The 18020-nt window shown below is 45.3% G+C and overlaps 1 protein-coding gene, 1 long non-coding RNA gene and 1 pseudogene across 6 annotated transcripts; 1 reads left to right on the top strand and 2 right to left on the bottom strand.

Moving 5' to 3' along the window:
• Positions 1-42: 42 nt before the first annotated feature.
• PRR30 (proline rich 30) lies at positions 43-15447 on the top strand. Of its 4 annotated transcripts, none has more exons than XR_012004586.1 (4): positions 12906-13231; positions 13313-13365; positions 13620-13739; positions 14743-14883. XR_012004586.1 is itself a non-coding variant. In XM_072770719.1 (3 exons), exon 3 carries the CDS (start codon positions 13979-13981, stop codon positions 15197-15199), a length of 1221 nt encoding a protein of 406 aa, XP_072626820.1. In that variant the 5' UTR covers positions 43-256; positions 13313-13365; positions 13620-13978; the 3' UTR covers positions 15200-15447. The 4 variants fall into 4 exon arrangements, 2 of the variants coding, with proteins under 2 accessions (XP_072626820.1, XP_072626819.1); XR_012004587.1 differs by having other exon boundaries at positions 14780-14804; XM_072770719.1 differs by lacking the exon at positions 12906-13231 and adding an exon at positions 43-256 and having other exon boundaries at positions 13620-15447.
• On the bottom strand, positions 734-3198 carry LOC140600805 (small nuclear ribonucleoprotein-associated protein B' pseudogene; annotated as a pseudogene).
• LOC140601586 (uncharacterized) lies at positions 8276-12970 on the bottom strand. Of its 2 annotated transcripts, XR_012004589.1 has the most exons (4): positions 12707-12970; positions 10917-10943; positions 9385-9433; positions 8276-8464 (listed from the first exon to the last, which is right to left on the bottom strand). It is a non-coding gene; the product is annotated as an uncharacterized lncRNA (long non-coding RNA). The 2 variants fall into 2 exon arrangements; XR_012004588.1 differs by having other exon boundaries at positions 9385-10943.
• Positions 15448-18020: the final 2573 nt, after the last annotated feature.

Raw genomic sequence — 18020 nt, forward strand, 5'->3', positions numbered from 1 at the left:
GGTACTCCAGTAGTCCTGAGAGGCATAGGTGGTAAGGAAGGGAGCTTCTCACCAACCGCCAGCACTAACCTGCAACCATGTGAAAGCACCACCTCTGAAAGGGACCCTCCAGTGCCCATTCAGCCCTAGGGTGACTGCAGCCCTGGTCAACAGTTTGAATGTGAGTGTCCCTGAGCCAGAGTCACCCAGAGTTTATAACCTACTTCCAGAAGCTGCTCTAACACACAGACTTTCTGACCCACAGAAGTCATGGGAGGTAATAAATGTTTACTGCTGTTTAAGTTTGGGGGTAATTTGGTAAGTAGCAGTAGATAACACATGCAATAAGTGTTAGTCAACCCTGTGTGTTGTTGTACAGATAAATTTTAAATCTATTAAAATGATAATATATTTTATATTATCAGTATATAATACACTATCAGCTCGTGGTTGGTATTATATGCTTCACTGTTACTGCTTTCATTCAATCCTACGGGGGTTTTTGTTTGTTTCACAATATTCTTTTTTAAAAAAAAATATTTTATTTGTTTATTTGACGGAGAGAGAGAGCACAAGTAGGCAGAGCAGCAGGCAGAGGGAAGGGGAGAAGCAGGCTCCCCACTGAGCAGGGAGCCCAACACCATCCCAGGACCCTGGGATCATGACCTGAGCTGAAGGCAGACACTTAACCGACTGAGCCACTCAGGAGCCCCTGTTTCACAATATTCTTAAAATAGTTTATTATAAACTAGTTTCATAGGCCACAAGAAAGTAAAGGGACTATGTATAGCCTTTCAGGGAAGCAGGTAAGGAATTGATAAGGGCCAAGGTGAGTCAAGGGCCTTGGTGAGTGCATTCCCAGGGGAGGGGCCCTCCCTTCCCAGGAGGAGAGCCCTGCATTCCTGGAGGGGACATGCCCATTAGAGTTGCTCACCCAGGGGGATCCCCACTGGGCGACCCATGGAGGCTTCAGGCCAAGTGGCTGGCCCATCATGCCTGGAAGGGCCCTTGCCCTTAGGTGGGGGAGGACCCCCATGGCTAGGTGGATACTGGGTTGGGACCCTTGCAGTACTGACTGTAGCAGCAGATGAAGAAGCTGCAATAATGCCTCTTCTTTGTGGGGTCATCACCTGTTGGGATAGCCCACCAACCTCTCAGCCTGGTCTAGCAAGCCCTGCAGGATCCTGGGCACTAGAACACTAGCTAGGACTTCTGTGCAGCAGCTCTGCTGATCCCTGAGTCCCTGGCAGCTCAGCAAGTGCCACTCAGGCAATGCCAGTATCTTTGGGAGGAGATCCCTCTACTGTCATTAAGACCAGGTTCCCCCTCAGTTAATTGACTGAGTATTGCCAGAATGCCACCCAGAATGGCAGCAGTCTGCATATCCAAGAGTGTCACGTGGGGCCCTCCAGTCCTACGTGCTCAACGCCACCTGGTGTTGGTATTAACCAGATTCCCAGGTGTATGGCAGGATAGCTATAAAGGGCTATTTTAATTTGCCTTTATCTGATAACTGACAAGTTCAAACATCCTTTGCATGTGGTGCTTGGTAGAGGGTGCATTTCATTTTTCTCCATCAAGGGAGATGGTTTTCCCAACATTATCAGTTGAACAGTTTATTCTTTGCCTGCATAGTTGCAGCTCCCACTTTATCATATAACAAGTTCCCGTATTTCTAGATAGGTCAATTTCCGAGTTCTCTCTCTCTTTTCTGTCCTGATTATCTTTTTTGTCTATGTTTGTGCTACCAGCACTCTGCTTTTATTGTTATGACTTTGCAACATGTCTTATTATTTGGTAGATGAAACTCCCCTTTACTTTTCTTTTTCAAGGTTGACTGAGTTATTGCTGGACCCTTATTATTCCATATAGATCTTAGAGAAAGTTCATTGGGTTCTTAAATATTCAACTGAAGTTTTGATTGGGATTTTATTGAATACATAGGTTAATTTGGGGGAGTTTATACATCTTTATACTTCTGAGTCAAACATTCAAAGAGCATGAAATGTCTCTTATTTTATTCTAAATATTTTTATATCCTTTATTAATTGTATAGTTTACTCCAGGAATGTCTGGGTATTCTTGCCCCAGTGAAATAGTTCACTGTTTTGTCGAACTAAGTAGTTCATAGTTTGTATTGCTCTTGAAAATGCTCTTGTTCTATTCAATTTTCTAGTTGAGGGCTGCTATACAGAAATGCTAGCAAATTTTTAAAGTTTGTCTTGAATCCAGCAACCTTACTGAACTTTCTTATTAGTCTTGAAACTCTGTTGCTTCCATTGGTTTTTCTTTTCTTTTCTTTTCTTTTCTTTTCTTTTCTTTTCTTTTCTTTTCTTTTCTCTTCTCTTCTCTTCTCTTCTTTTCTTTTCTTTTCTTTTCTTTTTTCTTTTCTTTTTTTGTATTAAGTATTTTATTTATTCCTGAGAGAGAGAGAGAGAGAGGCAGAGACACAGGCAGAGAGAGAAGCAGGCTCTATGCAGTGAGGCTGACGTGGGACTTGGTCCCCGGTCTCCAGGATCAGGCGCTAAACCACTGAGCCACCAGGGCTGCCCTCCATTAGTTTTTCTAAGTAGATTTTAAAAATGAAAATTTTATTTCTTCCTTTCCAATCTTTATACTTGGTCTTTTTTTTTAAGATTTTATTTATTCATTCATGAGAAAGAGAGACAGAGAGAGACAAAGATACAGGCAGAGAGGGAAGCAGGAAGCCCAACATGGGACTCGATCCCAGGTCTCCAGGATCACGCCCCTGGCTCAAGGCGGCGCTAAACTGCCGAGACACCCGGGCTGCCCTGTTTTTTTTTTTTTTTTTGCTTTTTTTGTTTTTTTTCTTTAGAGTACTTGTGCTTTCAATACTACGTTAACTGGAAGTAGTGATAGCAGGCACCCTTTCCTCTCCTAGCCTTATCTAAAATTTCTCCATTAAGCATGATATTTGCTGTGGGCCTTTGATATATAACTTTTACCAATTTAAGGAAGTATCCCTCTAGTCCTTGTTTGCTAAGGGCTTTTAGTGCTTTTTTTAAAAAAATCATAAGTAGGTGTAGAACTTTATCAAATGCTTTTTTTGCATCAACTGAGATACGATCATGATTTTTCTCCCTCAGTCTATTAATATGTTAAGTTATTTTGTTATGTTTTCTGATGCTAAATGTTGCTTGAGTTCCTGTGATAAGTCCCATCTGCTTTAATTTTTTTTAAGTACACTCTCTGGTTCATATCGTTAATACATTGTTTAGGATTTTTATAGCCATTTCATAAGTGAAATGAGGTTCTAATTTTCTTCTCTGTCATTGGTTTTGATATCAAGGTTACACTAACTTCATAAAATGAGCTGGGGAACTCTCACTCTTCTACTTTCTGAAACAACTTTTTACATAAGATAGAAACTCTTCTTTGAAGTCAGTAAAACTTACTTGTAAAATCACTGGGCCTCGTTTTCCTTTGGTAAAGAGGGGAAAAAATGTTAACTTTCACCTTGGTTTCTTTGGTTTCTTGTTGATGGTTTGAAGTACCTTGTTTCTTCTTTTTTTTTTTTTTTAAGATTTTATTTATTTATTCATGGGAGACACAGAGAGAGAGGCAGAGACACAGGCAGAGGGAGAAGCAGGCTCCTCGCAGGGAGCCTGATGTGGGACTTGATCCCAGGACCCCAGGATCATGATCTGAGCTGAAGGCAGTTGCTCAACCACTGAGCCACCCAGGCGCCCCTACCTTGTTTCTTCTTATCAATACTTTGTATTTTATATTTTTCTATGAATTTGGCCATTTCATTTAGGAATTCCAATACTTTAATGTACAAAATGCCCTTAGAAATATGTCTCCAAAGAAATGAGGAAAACAAAAGTCCTATCCAGCAGAAATTTTCTTTGAAGAGCCTAGGCATTTCTCAGACTTGAGGAAAACAGTGTAGAACTCTGAGAATGGCCAGGAAGTTTGCCCAGGAACAATGCTTGTCCAACAAAATGGGCATGGCCTTGGATTTCTGCTAAAACCCAAAGTTTCAGTGACTCTTTACAGGCCAACAATTCTGTGGTCAGACTGGCAAGATTAAGACTGATGTGGGGCGCCAGGGTGGCTCAGTTGGCTAAGTGTCCAACTATTGATTTTGGCTCAGATCATGATATCAGGGTCTTGAGATCAAGCCCCATGTCAGTCTTCTCACTGAGCCTACGTAAGATTCTCTTCCTCCCTCTCTGCCCTGCCTCCCATGCTTGCATGATCCCCCCCTCTGTTAAAAAAAGGGGGAGGGGAAAAAAAAGGGGGAGGTGATATGAAAAAGCTCTGCACAAAAGACCCACACCTTCTAAGGGGTGTAAGAACCATTCCTAGTACATGAACTTTTTTTTAATATAATTTTTTTAATTTTTATTTATTTATGATAGTCACAGAGAGAGAGAGAGAGAGAGGCAGAGACATAGGCAGAGGGAGAAGCAGGCTCCATGCACCGGGAGCCCGATGTGGGATTCGATCCCAGGTCTCCAGGATCGCGCCCTGGGCCAAAGGCAGGCACTAAACCGCTGCGCCACCCTGGGATCCCCCTCCCCTTTTTAAAAGATTTTATTTATTCATTCATAGACACACAGAGAGAGGCAGAGACACAGGCAGAGGGAGGAGCAGGCTCCATGCAGGGAGCCCGACGTGGGACTCGATCCCCGGTCTCCAGGATCAGGCCCTGGGCTGCAGGCGGCGCCAAACTGCACCACCGGGGCTGCCCAGTACATAAACCTTTTTGCCATTGAAACTCAAGGTCATAAGAAACTCTTCTGGCACTCCTAAAGAACAAAGGTGTCTATGGGAAGTATAGCCCCTTTGGGGTCAGACATCATTCTAATCTTGAGAGAACTGCCCATCAGGATCTCAGGACAGAGGGATGGCATTTTGAAAGATAGAGCAAGAACATGTTTACCAGACATAACAGAACTGTCTTTTGCCCTCCCATATATATATGTAGCTACTCTGAAGGTATAAATGCCAACCTTCCAGGGGCTCTCCTCCCAAGATCCTCAGACCAGGTTCAAATAGCCACCTCCAGAAAACTATCACTACTAAGGAACTCATGGGGTAGTCCAGAATTTCTTGCATTCTAACCATCTGTAAGATGAAAAGTAGCCCATGAAATGAATGGTAGGTATTCCTAGGCTTCCAGTTCAATATTCTTTCTTAGAAAGCATTAAGTTGTTGCTAAAGCAGACCTCTCCCAGAAGCTTCCATCTGAGATTTAAGCAGGTCAGGGCCAAAGTCAGACTTATAGGGGAATCCATGGAAACCCTTGCCAGATGGTAAATGGATATATGATCTCTTCCCTTCTGTAGGAACTTACCTATCAGGGAAGGAGGGAGATCTGACTCTGACTTTTCTGAGCCTTGAAGGACATAGGGAAGGAAGGAAGAAAGTATTAAAGCCACACTTGCAGCCATGTGGAAAGAGATCTTGTGTCAAGTGTCTTTTCAGAGTTAGGTGACCTAGACACCCTTAAGGAGCTCCTCCATCTGAAGGCTCAGTCCTCAGAAGGAATGCAAAGTCATGGTCATATGAACCTGAGACTTTTAGGCTATCAGTGTTGTGTCTACAGCAGAGATGTTGGTGTATAAAGGAAAACTTACATAATGAAAAAAAAAATGTTCACAAAGCCCCAAGTGGTGAACCAGAAGAAAGTGAGACTGGATGTACAAGGAAGAGCACTTCCCACGCCAGAAGGTGGGGAGGCCATTTCTAGCACTCCATTATCTCCAAGCTGATCTCAAGGCAGTGGGTTCTGCATGGTGAAACTCGTCTCCAGGGCACAGCTCAGGTCCATGCGCTGCCTGGCTAATTCTGTGGCATGCTACTACCGGGAAGCATGTGTGGGCAGCTCTGTAAAGGGGAACCTTGTCGCCGCCTTATGCTTCATCTCCAGCAGTCGGGTTGTGGCTATAGCAGGGCACATTCTGCTGGTCTGACTGGGCTTCGTGGAGCACACAGGCAGCAGATGGGTGAAGGCCCAGCTTCTCCAACAAGTATTGTCTTTTGAAGTTGTTCTGGGATATCTACTTCTTGGGCACAGGCACAATCCCAGGAACTAGTGTACCTCATGAAAGTTGGGCCTCATGGCTTCTTCCTTGGCCTCTACTGTTGACAGGTTCTCCTCTTCCTGAGTTTTGTTTCTACAGAGCACCATCAGCCCCTGTTATCACGGGCTGTGGCCGAAGCCCAGGCACAATCCTATTTGGGTGGAATTGGCTCTCACTGAGGTATAGAGAGGAAGTAGATGTAGGGTAGGACTATCTTCGCCTCAGAACTTGAGCCCCACCTCTCAAAAGCTGTTATTTACATTTGGAACAATGACTTCTTGGATAGCAATTGAAGTCCCTTTGAAAAAGAAGTGCTTGGCAAGCTCAGGATCCTTCTGCCAGGCAGTGGGGCCAGTGAGAAGGGACAAGAAGAGCAGCCTTCTCCTTCCCCTTCTAGAACAGTCACTCATACTTCTCTGAGTACCTCAAGTATTATAGAAATGCCCTAGAAGTTTCACTACTATTATAAGAGCCCTATTTTCTTATTTTCAAATCCCTATTATGTCTCTAGATACTTTCTCTTTTTTTCTTGTTCTTTATTTCATTTGTGCCCAACTCTCTTTTTGTTCTTAATAAGTGCTACCAGAAGTATGCTTAGCTTATCTATCCTCCAAGGACCAGGCTTTCTTTTTCTAAATACTCTATAAAGAAAATTTATTTATAAAAAATTGTGACAGAACATAAAATGTACCATTTTAAGTATACAGTTCAATGGCATTAGTACATTTACATTGTTGTACAAACATGACTATCATCCCTTCACAGAACATTTGTCATCTTGTAAAATTGAAATGATTTTTTAGTTTTATTTATTTGACAGAGAGAGTGAGAGAGAAGGAGAGAGAGCTTGGGGGGGAGGAAGGGGCAGCAGAAGGAGAAGCAGACTCCCTGAGGCGCAGGGAGACCGACACAGGGCTCAATCCCAGGACCCTGAGATCATGACCTGACCCAAAGGCAGATGCTTAACCAACTGAGCCACCCAGGCGCCCCTATACTCATTAATCAATAACTTCCCGTTCTCCCCCCACACACACACTCCTGCCCGCATCTGGCAACCACCATTGAACCTTCTGTCTCTATGAATTTGACTATTCTAAGTACCTCATATGAGTAGAATCTTACAGTATTTGTCCTTTTGTGACTGGCTTATTTCACTTAGCGTATCCATAAGGTTCATCCATGTTGCAGCATGTGTCAGAATTTCCTTCCTTTTTAAGGCAATAAAATTCTGTTGTATGTATATACACATTTTGTTTATCCATTCATCTGTTAATGGACATTTTGGGTTGTTCCTACCTTTTAGCTGCTGTGAATTTTAGCCCCCACTTTCAGTTCTTCTGGGTACATACCCAGAAGTGGAACTGCTGTGTCAGTTCTATTCTATTTTTTCTATTTTTAATTTTTCAAGGAGCGGCTGTACTGTCTTCCATAGTAGCTGTACCAGTTTACATTCTCACCAGCAGTGCACGAGGGTTCCAATTTCTCCACATCCTTGCCAACACTTGTTATTTTCTAGTCTCTGTTTTGCAATTGTCATCCTGATGAATGTGACTCTATAGTATTTTTTAAAGTGTGTAGTTCACTAATTTTTAGCCTTCTCATTTTTATTTTCTTCTCATTCCTTCACTTTCCCCTAGTGTTCATTTTTCCAGCTTCTGAGAAGAAGGCTTCGTTGGTTTATCTTAAAGTTTATTGTATTTTGCTAAAATGATAAGGGGAACAATGGAACAAGAAGACAATCATCATAAACATATGTTTGCACTTAATACACAGCCTCAAAAATACATCAAGTGACAATTGACAGAAATGCAGAAACAGATAAATCAATTAGAGTTGGTCTTTACATACCCCTCTCAGTACCTGATAGATTACATAGAGACACCTAAGCAGAGATATTGAATGGTAGTTAACACACTCAAGAGACTAGATATAACCCAAAATAGAGTCCAAACAGTGAACATCCCCAAAGAGAGTAAAAATAGGAAGACTGTTAAGGCTAACTTTTAAATTTTACCTTTATAATTCTGTATTGTTTAGATTTTTAAAAAAGATTTTATTTATTTGAGAGAAAGAGAATGCTCAAGAGAGACAGGGGGAAGGGCAGACAGAGGGAGACGGAGAAAAAGAATCTCCAGCAGATTCCATGCTGAGCACAGAGCAGATCCCACCACCCAGTGATCAGGCCACCAGCCAAAATCAAGAGTCAACCAACTGAGCCACCCAGGCACCTGAAATGAAGAAACTTTTTTTTAAAAAAGGATTGTATTTATTTATTCATGATAGACACACGGAGAGAGGTAGAGACATAGGCAGAGGGAGAAGCAGGCTCCCTGGAGGAGCCCAATGTGGGACTTGATTCTGGGATCCTGGGATCTTGCCCTGAGCCAAAGGCAGATGCTCAACCATTGAGACACCCAGGCCTCCCGAAGAAACTTAAAAAAAAAAAAAAAAAAAAAGAGAGATTATTGCAATTCCCAAGTTATAAAATTCATTTACAAAGTAGGAAATAAAAGTAATGTGAGAAAATACATGAGGTGAGTACTTAAGGACTATATTTAGGTACCTACATGCCCTTGGGGATAAGGTACATTGCATTGCTGAACTGCAAAAGCACCTCACAGTGGGTCAGAGCACAAGTGTGTGGACTTTTTTTTAAAGATTTTATTCATTTATTCATGAGAGACAGAGAGAGAGAGAGAGAGAGAGAGAGAGAGGCAGAGACACAGGCAGAGGGAGAAGCAGGCTCCATGCAGGGAGCCCGACGTGGGACTTGATCCCGGGTCTCCAGGATCACACCCTGGGCTGAAGGCGGCGGCGCTCAACTGCTGAGCCACCCGGGGCTACCCGTGGATTTCAATTCCCATCTAGCAAGTCTCCTCAGTAGCTAGTTTGAGAGAATGAATGTGTTAATCAACTTTGGAAGAGTAAGAAAAGAAGCATCAGAGAGGCAAATCTGCTCATACTCACTCCAACACTGTTCAGAAAAGATAGAACTTTGCCTAACATTATTTGAGTATTTCTATTGATGTGAATGAAACTGAATCTCTTAGCTTGGTGCCATTAGGCAACTAATTCATTAATTTGCTCAACTTCCCTTATTCTGAGTCCAAGATCAAACATCTTTCTGATTCCCAGGCAGGTATGCCTACATGATTTGAGAATACTGGTGATGTTGAAAACAGGAAGTCAGTCCCTGCAACTATGATTTCTCATAGTAATTCAATGATGTGGATTCTGATCACATTTTGTTTTCCCAAATACCTAGACTATAGAGGGAATACGTGAATTGTTTCTCATTTGTGAGAGATACTTTTTTTTTTTTTTTTTTTTTAAATCAGCTTCTGGCACTTACTTGAGGCTGTTGTATTTTAGTTGGCATGGTCAAGAGCACATTTCTCATCCTGGAAAGTAAAAGGCCAGATATAATTGTTTTCCCTAATGACATAGCATATATGGCATTTCCAGATGGTTGTATGTCCTCTAGAAGTTCCTTTACTTGAACTAACTCTGGCCATTGTGATTGTCAGTTTCCTTTCAAGAGCTCACATATATTTCTGTTTAATAATTCCATTTAAAATTTTCCTTGTGGGGGATCTGAGTGGCTCAGTGGCTGAGCTTCTGCCTTTAGTTCAAGTCGTGATCCCAGGTTCCTGGGATCTAGTCCTGCATCGGGCTCCCTGCGGGGATCCTGTTTCTCCCTCTGCCTGTGTCTCTTCCTCTCTCTCTGTGTGTCTCTCGTGAATAAATAAATAAAATCTTTAAAAATAATAATTTCCTAGCAAGCAACTAGAAACTGATATGAGATCCTGGAATTTGTCTTTTCCCCTTTTCAAATACTTACTGATCTGTGGTTATCTGACACTTCTCTTATAACTATGACTTCTCCATGAATACTCAAGGTAGTTCTGCAAACAGTTCTTTCCTACTGTATCATATATCCAACTCAAACAGAAAAGAAAAAAGTGCCAAGGTCAAATTTTCTTAGATAATTTTCAATTTACCCATTCATTCATCTATCCTTTTAAGGCACATTTGCATATTTCTAGAAAGAGCATGCTATATAGCATTTGAAAGAAATCAAACACAGTGCTCTGGCCTAGGATTGGAAAAGTGAAGGGTGGAAAGAGTGCGTGGTAGATGATATCTATAACAGGAAACAGCTAACAGACTAAAACAAGGTCATTAAAAAAATAATAATAAAAAAATAAAACAAGGTCATTACAATATCACATTTCCAGCTTGGACACTGAGTACTTAGAGAAGAACCTCTATCCACTTGGTCAATACAGTTTTACTAAGCATAGAGTAAATAACACAAACTAAGGGAGAGCTTGATTAGTTTAAATGGAAGTTCTTTTTTTTTTTTTTTTTTTTATGATAGTCACAGAGAGAGAGAGAGAGAAGCTGAGACACAGGCAGAGGGAGAAGCAGGCTCCATGCACCGGGAGCCTGACGTGGGATTCGATCCCGGGTCTCCAGGATCGCGCCCTGGGCCAAAGGCAGGCGCCAAACTGCTGCGCCACCCAGGGATCCCTTAAATGGAAGTTCTTATAGAAATTTTTTGTTTGAACAGCAATCTTCAAATTGGGGTCCTCAGACCCCTAGGGGACCATGAATATTTTCCAAGAGGACCCAAGTTCTAGGGTGACCAATTATCCCAGTTTATCCAGAACTGTCTTGGTTTTAGCACTAAAAGAGCATGTTCCAGGAAGCTCCTTAGTCCCTAAGGCTGGATCTCAACTTACCTGTTTCCTCCTCCCTAAAACTGATACGCCTGAGATTTTGCTGATTTTCCTTTCCCACCACTCACCTTTTCATAAGGGTCCTCCTCTCACTTGATACAAGCCACGACTCTTACTCATTCCTAAATTTATTATGACTTACCCTGGACTGAAAAAACCTCCAGGGCACCTGAAAGAAAAAAAAAGACAGAAAAAAAAAAAAAAAAAAAAAAGACAGAAATATTGATATGGGCAAAGCCTCCTTCAATATAGGCATTGTAGCCCCTTGGTAGGGGCTCGTCTTTCAGTTACATGATGTGATGGTTAATTTTTTTAAAATTTATTCATGAGAGACACAGAGAGAAAACAGAGACACAGGCAGAGGGAGAAGCAGGCTCCTCGCAGGGAGCCCGATGTGGGACTCGATCCCAGAACTCCAGGACCACGCCCTGAGCCAAAGGCAGACACTCAACCGCTGAGCCACCCAAGTGTCCCGTGATGGTTAATTTTATGTATTAACTTGACTGGGCCATGAGATGCCCATGTATTTAGTTAAACATTATTTTGGGTGTGTCTGTGAGGGTGTTTCTGGATGAGATTAATGTTTGAATTGGTAAACTGAGTGAAGCAACTCGGCTCCCTAATGTGGGTGAGCCTCATCCAATCATTGAAGGCCTGAGTAGAACAACAACAACAACAAAAAAGGCTGAATAAGAGAGAATTCACTCTCTCTGCCTGATTATCTTCAAGCTGAGGCATCAGCTTTCTTTGCCTTTGGACTCAGATCCTGGAACTGACACCATCAGCTCTCCTGGTTCTCAGGCCTTTGGACTGGGGCTGTAACTATACCATCAGCTCTCCTGGTATCTAGCTTGCTGACTACAGACCTTTGGACTTCTCAGCCTTCATAGATATAGGAGCCAATTTCTTTTTATTTATTTATTTATTTATTTATTTATTTATTTATTTATTTATTTATGATAGTCACACACACACACAGAGAGAGAGAGAGAGAGAGAGAGGCAGAGACATAGGCAGAGGGAGAGCAGGCTCCATGCACCGGGAGCCCGATGTGGGATTCGATCCCGGGTCTCCAGGATCGTGCCCTGGGCCAAAGGCAGGCGCTAAACTGCTGCGCCACCCAGGGATCCCCAATTTCTTATAATAAATCTCTATCTGCCTATCTATCTATCACTGTACATAAATATACACAACTGTAAATGAAACATTTTTTTGGAAAGACACCAATAGGATATATCTATAACTATCATTTATCTATTCAGGTATAGACTACATCAAATAGAAGAGCATGCTTAGATTTAAGTGATAGTTGCACAATCTGTGAGTAAACTAGAAAAACAGTGAATTGCACACTTTAAATGGATGGATTGTATGGTATGTAAATTATATCTCACTAAGGCCATTAAGAAATTACTTATTAAAACATATATCCCAAGGGGGGAAACACTATAGAGCACAATCCATTGCCCAGAAAGCAAAAGAAAACAGGACTTTGGGCAGCCCCGGTGGTTCAGCGGTTTAGCATTGACTTCAGCCCAGGGCGTGATCCTGGAGACCTGGGATCGAATCCCACGTCGGGCTCCCTGCGTGGAGCCTGCTTCTTCCTCTGCCCGTGTCTCTGCCTCTCTCTCTCTCTCTCTCTCTCTCTCTCATGAAAAAATAAATAAATAAAATCTTAAAAAAAAAAGAAAAAAGAAAACAGGACTTTGAAGGGAGAGCCCAGCCGAGAGAGGCTCTATGGTATGAGGTGGTAGGAACTGTAAAGTATATGCGCAGAGAGGAAGGGGAAGGTTAGGGCCTGACAGGGAGACTGAGGATTCCAAAGAATTTTGTCTACTTTAATTTTTTTTAAGATTTTATTTATTTGTTCATGAGAGACACAGAGAGAGAGAGAGGCAGAGACATAGATAGAGGGAGAAGCAGGATCCTCACAGGGAGTCAGATGTGGGGCTCGATTTCCGGACCTAGGATCACACCCTGAGCCAAAGGCAGACGCTCAACCACTGAGCCACTCAGGGGTCCCTGTCTGCTTTAGTTTTGTTAAAGGCCATCCTTTGAACAATCTCTGAAAGAAGGTCCTAGAGCCTAAAGGAGCAGTATATTATGTCAGCACCTGACCTTTGTGACATAGGCACCAGGTGCCAGGGAGAGCTAACCCCAAAGAATGGAGTTCCTAGCTCCCCAGGGGGGCGGCAACGCCACCCCTTAGACAAAGTCCAGTCTTCTGGAAACTTTCACCAGCTGGCCCCACTGCTGCTGCTGGGTGTGCTGAGGGCCAGCCTGAGCCAGAGGACGTCGGCAGCATTAGGGGTGACGAGGAGTCAGGGAAACCAGAGTGGCAGGAAATCAGGATGCTTGCAGAATCCCTGATTTAGGTTTAAGAGAGCAAAAGTCTGTAACAGAAGACCTCCTCCTGGCTGAAGGAGCACCAAGGGCAAGGCTCAGACAGAAATCTAGGTCAGCATGAGTTTAGGGTGACAGATACTGGGGACAGAGGGGGTGTATCCACCTTTTGGTGACTGTTCCTCTCTCTCCCAGGTTCCTCATTGCTGAAGTGCCTTGTGAAACTCAGCCCAGAAGAACCCTCACTGGTAAGAGCTCACAGCCCCAGAACAGCCCCAATTTCTGGTCCCATCTCAGCGGCCATCCTCAAGCCCCTCCTCCAACTCTGTTCTACCTCCCCACCTCCACCCTTCTCCCCCTCAGGTCTGACTTTCTCTGGAGCATTTTACCAGCTCTTCTGACCCCAAAGGTGACACAGATTGAGGGTCTTGGTAAACTAGTCTTCAGAGCCAGAAGTGGACCAATTCTCCCAATATCTTAGATTCTGTTTCTTTCTCTCCAGGTCTACGGGCTGCGTCTTCCTCCCTTAGCCCACCCAAATAGTTGCCGCTGTCCCTCAGCACCCAAGAGGCAGCTCTGATTCTCCATCCCTATACATCCCTCATCAATGGCTGACTGCAAAGTGAGAGGCCAAGTTTAGACCCAAGCTGCTGCCCAAACCCTCAGAAAGCCTAGTGCTGCGGGATTGGGGGGTCTCCTTGTCCTGCCACCAACAGCCGCACCAACACTAGGCTGCAGCCACACTTGTGCACCGAAGGCCCTGATTTCTCAACCAGGTCTGGCCTCAGAGATACTGGTCCTATTTCTGCCAGGTCACTCGTCTCTGGTCTTGAGGCCCCAATCCCTTCTGAATTCAAGGCAATGTTGCCTCAAAACAAGGACCAGGTGCTGCTACAGAACACAGTACCCCCTGGGCACCCTCCTCTGCGCCCCTCGCCTCTTGTGGACTCACCACCCAGCAACCTACAGCCTCTGTCTCCCCAGCCACCACCCTCTCCCTCCCACCCCCCTTACTCCCCTCCCCCACAGTCCCACTCTCCTGGCTCCCATTTCTACTCTTCTGACTCCAATTCTGACTTTATCCTACACCCTTACTCTTCCTCTCTCCCAAGCTCCCCCAGTTTCTTTCATCAGAATTACCTCTCTCTCTCCTTCCCACCCTCTTCCTCTGCCTCCCACCGGCTATATCCCTCCCCTGCTCTCACTCATTCCTCCTCCCCCTCTCAGCTGCGGAACACCTCTCTTCCCCAGTCTCATAGCCAGTCGGCTTCCCACCCAGGAGACTGCCCTAGCTCCTCTGTCACTTCCCGGACCCCCAGCCTACCTTCTGGTGGGGTCCACTTGAACAGGCAGACATGGCCCTGGCATCAGTACGGGGACACCGGGCCCCCTGGGGCAGTGGGGGAATGCGTGGCAAGCGAGAGGGACCCTGCAGAGTTCAGGGACCCGGGGGCCCTGGCCCAGGCCCTCGTGGTCCATCTGGGGCACCGCCGCATTGCACACGACCTGCGGCTACTGCTTCTGCAGCGCCTGTGGCTAGGCAAAACTGGCCAGGCCCCAGTTGTAGAATATCCTATATGCCTGGTGTGTCTCAAGCCCCGCAGCCCTTCTTGCCCCATCCCCAGGTACAGGACTGGACCCCGGCTGCTTGCCTTTCCCCAGCTACTGCCCTGTGCACAGGGCCAGGAATCCGGACCACTCCGCATAGGCATTGGTTTTGGCCTCCGCCTGCCTCGGGGCCAGGCCAGGGCCTTGCATCTGTTGCCAGAAAGAAGGCCAGAGGAAGCAAGGCCTCAGGGCGAGGCCACTCAGGCCCATGGATATCAAACTTGGGCATCCCAGGCTCCAGCAGCTCAAGCACCAGTGGCTCGGCCTCGGGTACGGGCAGATCCAGCCCCTGGCACACAGTCCCAGACCGAGAGCCTCAGATCTACAGGCCCTCGATTTCCAAACTCTACATGCTTTTCAGGGCCTCTACCTCAGGCACCCAAACAGGCCACTGTCTCCCTGAAGCGCAGGCCTTCCTCTGCCCCCAAGTGGCCTGCCTCTCCAGAACCCATTCTCCAAAAGTCACCACCCTAGTTCCAGAGCCTAGGAGGCTACTTGGAGCACCTCCTCTGAACCCTGCTGCCCCTACCCGGCCCCAGATCTCGGGGAGCCCTCGAGACACCCTGAAGGGCTGGCTGGCAGGAGGTCAGGTGTGTTCTCCAGCCTTGAACCCTGGGAGCCCCTTATGGAGTCTGCTCTCTCCTGGCTGAAGAGGATGAAGGATCCCTGAAACCCCATTCAGCCTTCATTGTATCAATAAAGCCTGACCCTGTAAAACTAGAGTTAGTGCCTGATGTGGAAATTTGGGGTTTGGAGTGAACAGTCAAGAAAGAATTCTTGAGACATCTTTGGCGCAAAAAGGTGGTTTTATTAAAGCACGGAGGCAGGACCCATGGGCCTTAAGTGCTGTGCTGGGGTTGTAAGGGGTGACTGATTATATAAGTTGGGATGGAGTTAGGGATAGTATAAGTTTCTAAGGAATTTTGGAAGCAAAGTTTCCAGGACCTTGAGGGGGCCAGCTATTGTTAGGAAAAGTTCGTTTATTATTGTCTAATAAAACGTTAGTCATGAGACCCTTCAGATATCTCTTAGTAGGGATCCCTGGGTGGCTCAGTGGTTTGGCGCCTGCCTTTGGCCCAGGGTGTGATCCTGGAGACTCGGGATCGAATCCCACGTCAGGGTCCCGGCATGGAGCCTGCTTCTCCCTCTGCCTGTGTCTCTGACTCTTTCTCTCTCTTTCATGGATAAATAAATAAAATCTTAAAAAAAAAAAAAAAGATATCTCTTAGTGGGCCATATGCTTGGAGGATGATTGCTAACATATATCTTGCGGGGTAGAGATAAAGGACTTTTCCAAAGGAATTTTTATATGTTAAAGACTTCCAGGATCCTAGAAGTTGGGATTATGTTAAACTAAGGTTGCCTTTTGCCTCTAGCAAAGTATTAACATTGAGGCAGTTGAGTTCCCTGAAGAAGGTTACCCAGCCTGTCTCAAGGACTTGTCAATAGGCTGTAAGTTATAATGAAATTTAATTTTTCTCTTTTGCCTTTGTTTCCCACATTGATGGAGGATAGTCAGAAGGAAGGTAGGCAGAGGCAAGGGAGCCCCTGTCCTAAGAGGTTTTTAAGGGTTGAAAAGGAAAAAGACCCCATCCTGTTATTCTAGGCCTTACTCAGGGCCCCAGCTTTAAGTCTTTCTACTGGCGACTTACAGTTTGTATGTGACAGGAAAGAAGCTGATGGCTGTGGGTGTCCTAACTCAGGCCTGTAGCCAGCTCAACAGCCAGTGGATTATTTAAGCAAAAAGCTTGATCTAGTCGCCTGTGGCTGGCCAGCATGCCTTAGGGCAGTGGTGGCCCTGCCCTCTTGATCCCTGAGGCTACTACAAAACACTACCCTGGAAGGAGCCCTCCATCCTTTCACATGTGAACAATGACCTGATAGGTTGAGGACAGTGTAGACAAAAAAACTTATTGGGTGACAGGCACTTGAAAGGTTAATCAGATTAAAACAGCCCACAGCGGGATCCCTGGGTGGTGCAGCGGTTTAGCACCTGCCTTTGGCCCAGGGCGCGATCCTGGAGACCCAGGATCGAATCCTACGCCGGGCTCCCGGTGCATGGAGCCTGCTTCTCCCTCTGCCTGTGTCTCTGCCTCTCTCTCTCTCTCTCTCTCTATGTGTGTGACTATCATAAATAAATAAAAATTAAAAAAAAATATTTAAAAAAACAGCCCACACCAAAGAGCCTTTAAAAACCCCTAGATTTAAACACCAAAATGGCAACCCTCTCGGGTCCCCTCCTTCTTTGGGAGCTCTGTACTATTGCTCAATAAACTTTGCTGCCCACCACTCTTCATTCTTCTAAGCGGTGTGATCATGAACAGGAAGAAATCCTACAACAACATAGTGTCCTGCTGAGCAGACACTGGTTCTGTGGGTAGCTGAACCCACAAGAGGCCACAACTAAGCAAGGGGAGGGGGAGAGTCAAAGGGAACAGAGTGGCCAGGACAGTAGGTGCCACATACCTGAGGAGGGTGTGGGATCCATAAGGCCTGAGCACCTGAGCTGTGCCGAGGGCTCTGTGAGGCCCTTCACACAGTTGATTCAGTTTGGTAGGACAGATGATGGCATCCCCAAAGACGAAGCCACTGGGCCCCTTCCTCCCAGCGCACTTTAGGTTAATAAGCATGCTGACTCAGGCAGCCGGGGATGCAGCAGGAGGGGTCTCCTTGAAGGAATGGACATTCCTAGAGTACACTTGCAGAGAAACTTTAAGAGTCTTCATGTTGAAGATCAGAAACCCAAGGGTTTCCCTCAGGAAAGTGGGAATGCCAGGCAGAAAAGACACTTGCCCTGCCTGGGAGCCAAGCTGCCTCCCTCTGAGGGTGTCGGCAGGGAGCAGCCTCCACTCCCAAACCCCTGAGTGCAAGGGCAGTGTGCAGAGCTGCAAGACTGGCCCAGTCTCACATCTGCCAACCACAGACCATAGATGTTTTGCTATGTAAATAGAGGCCTCCTCAAACTAGCAATCAGTGGATTGAGGATTTGAAGCCAGTTTTGAAGTCCACACTGCCTCCATTAAAAGGGAAAAGACACAGTTCATGTTCCTAAATGTTGGATTTCCAAGGTGTGTCGCAGCCCTTAACCAAGGATTCTTTTTTTTTAAGATTTTTATTTTTAAGTCATCCAACCTGAGGCTCAAATCTCTAATCCTGGGCTCAAGAGTGACATGCTCTACCAAATGAGCCAGCCAAGAGCCCCCACGGATTTCTTCATTAAAGGTTCATCAGCCTCCCTTCGTTGTCATTAGCTCCCTTCCTTCGCCTCCCGCGGAAGGCCCGAGCCCCGCCCCTT

The sequence above is a fragment of the Canis lupus genome, chromosome 12 (assembly GCF_048164855.1).
Source record: "Canis lupus baileyi chromosome 12, mCanLup2.hap1, whole genome shotgun sequence".
Classification (NCBI taxonomy): Eukaryota; Metazoa; Chordata; class Mammalia; order Carnivora; family Canidae; genus Canis; species Canis lupus.

What these genes read in the sequence shown, in the direction of transcription:
- PRR30 (XM_072770719.1), top strand. Translation starts at nt 13,979, where the DNA reads ATGTTGCCTCAAAACAAGGACCAGGTGCTGCTACAGAACACAGTACCC.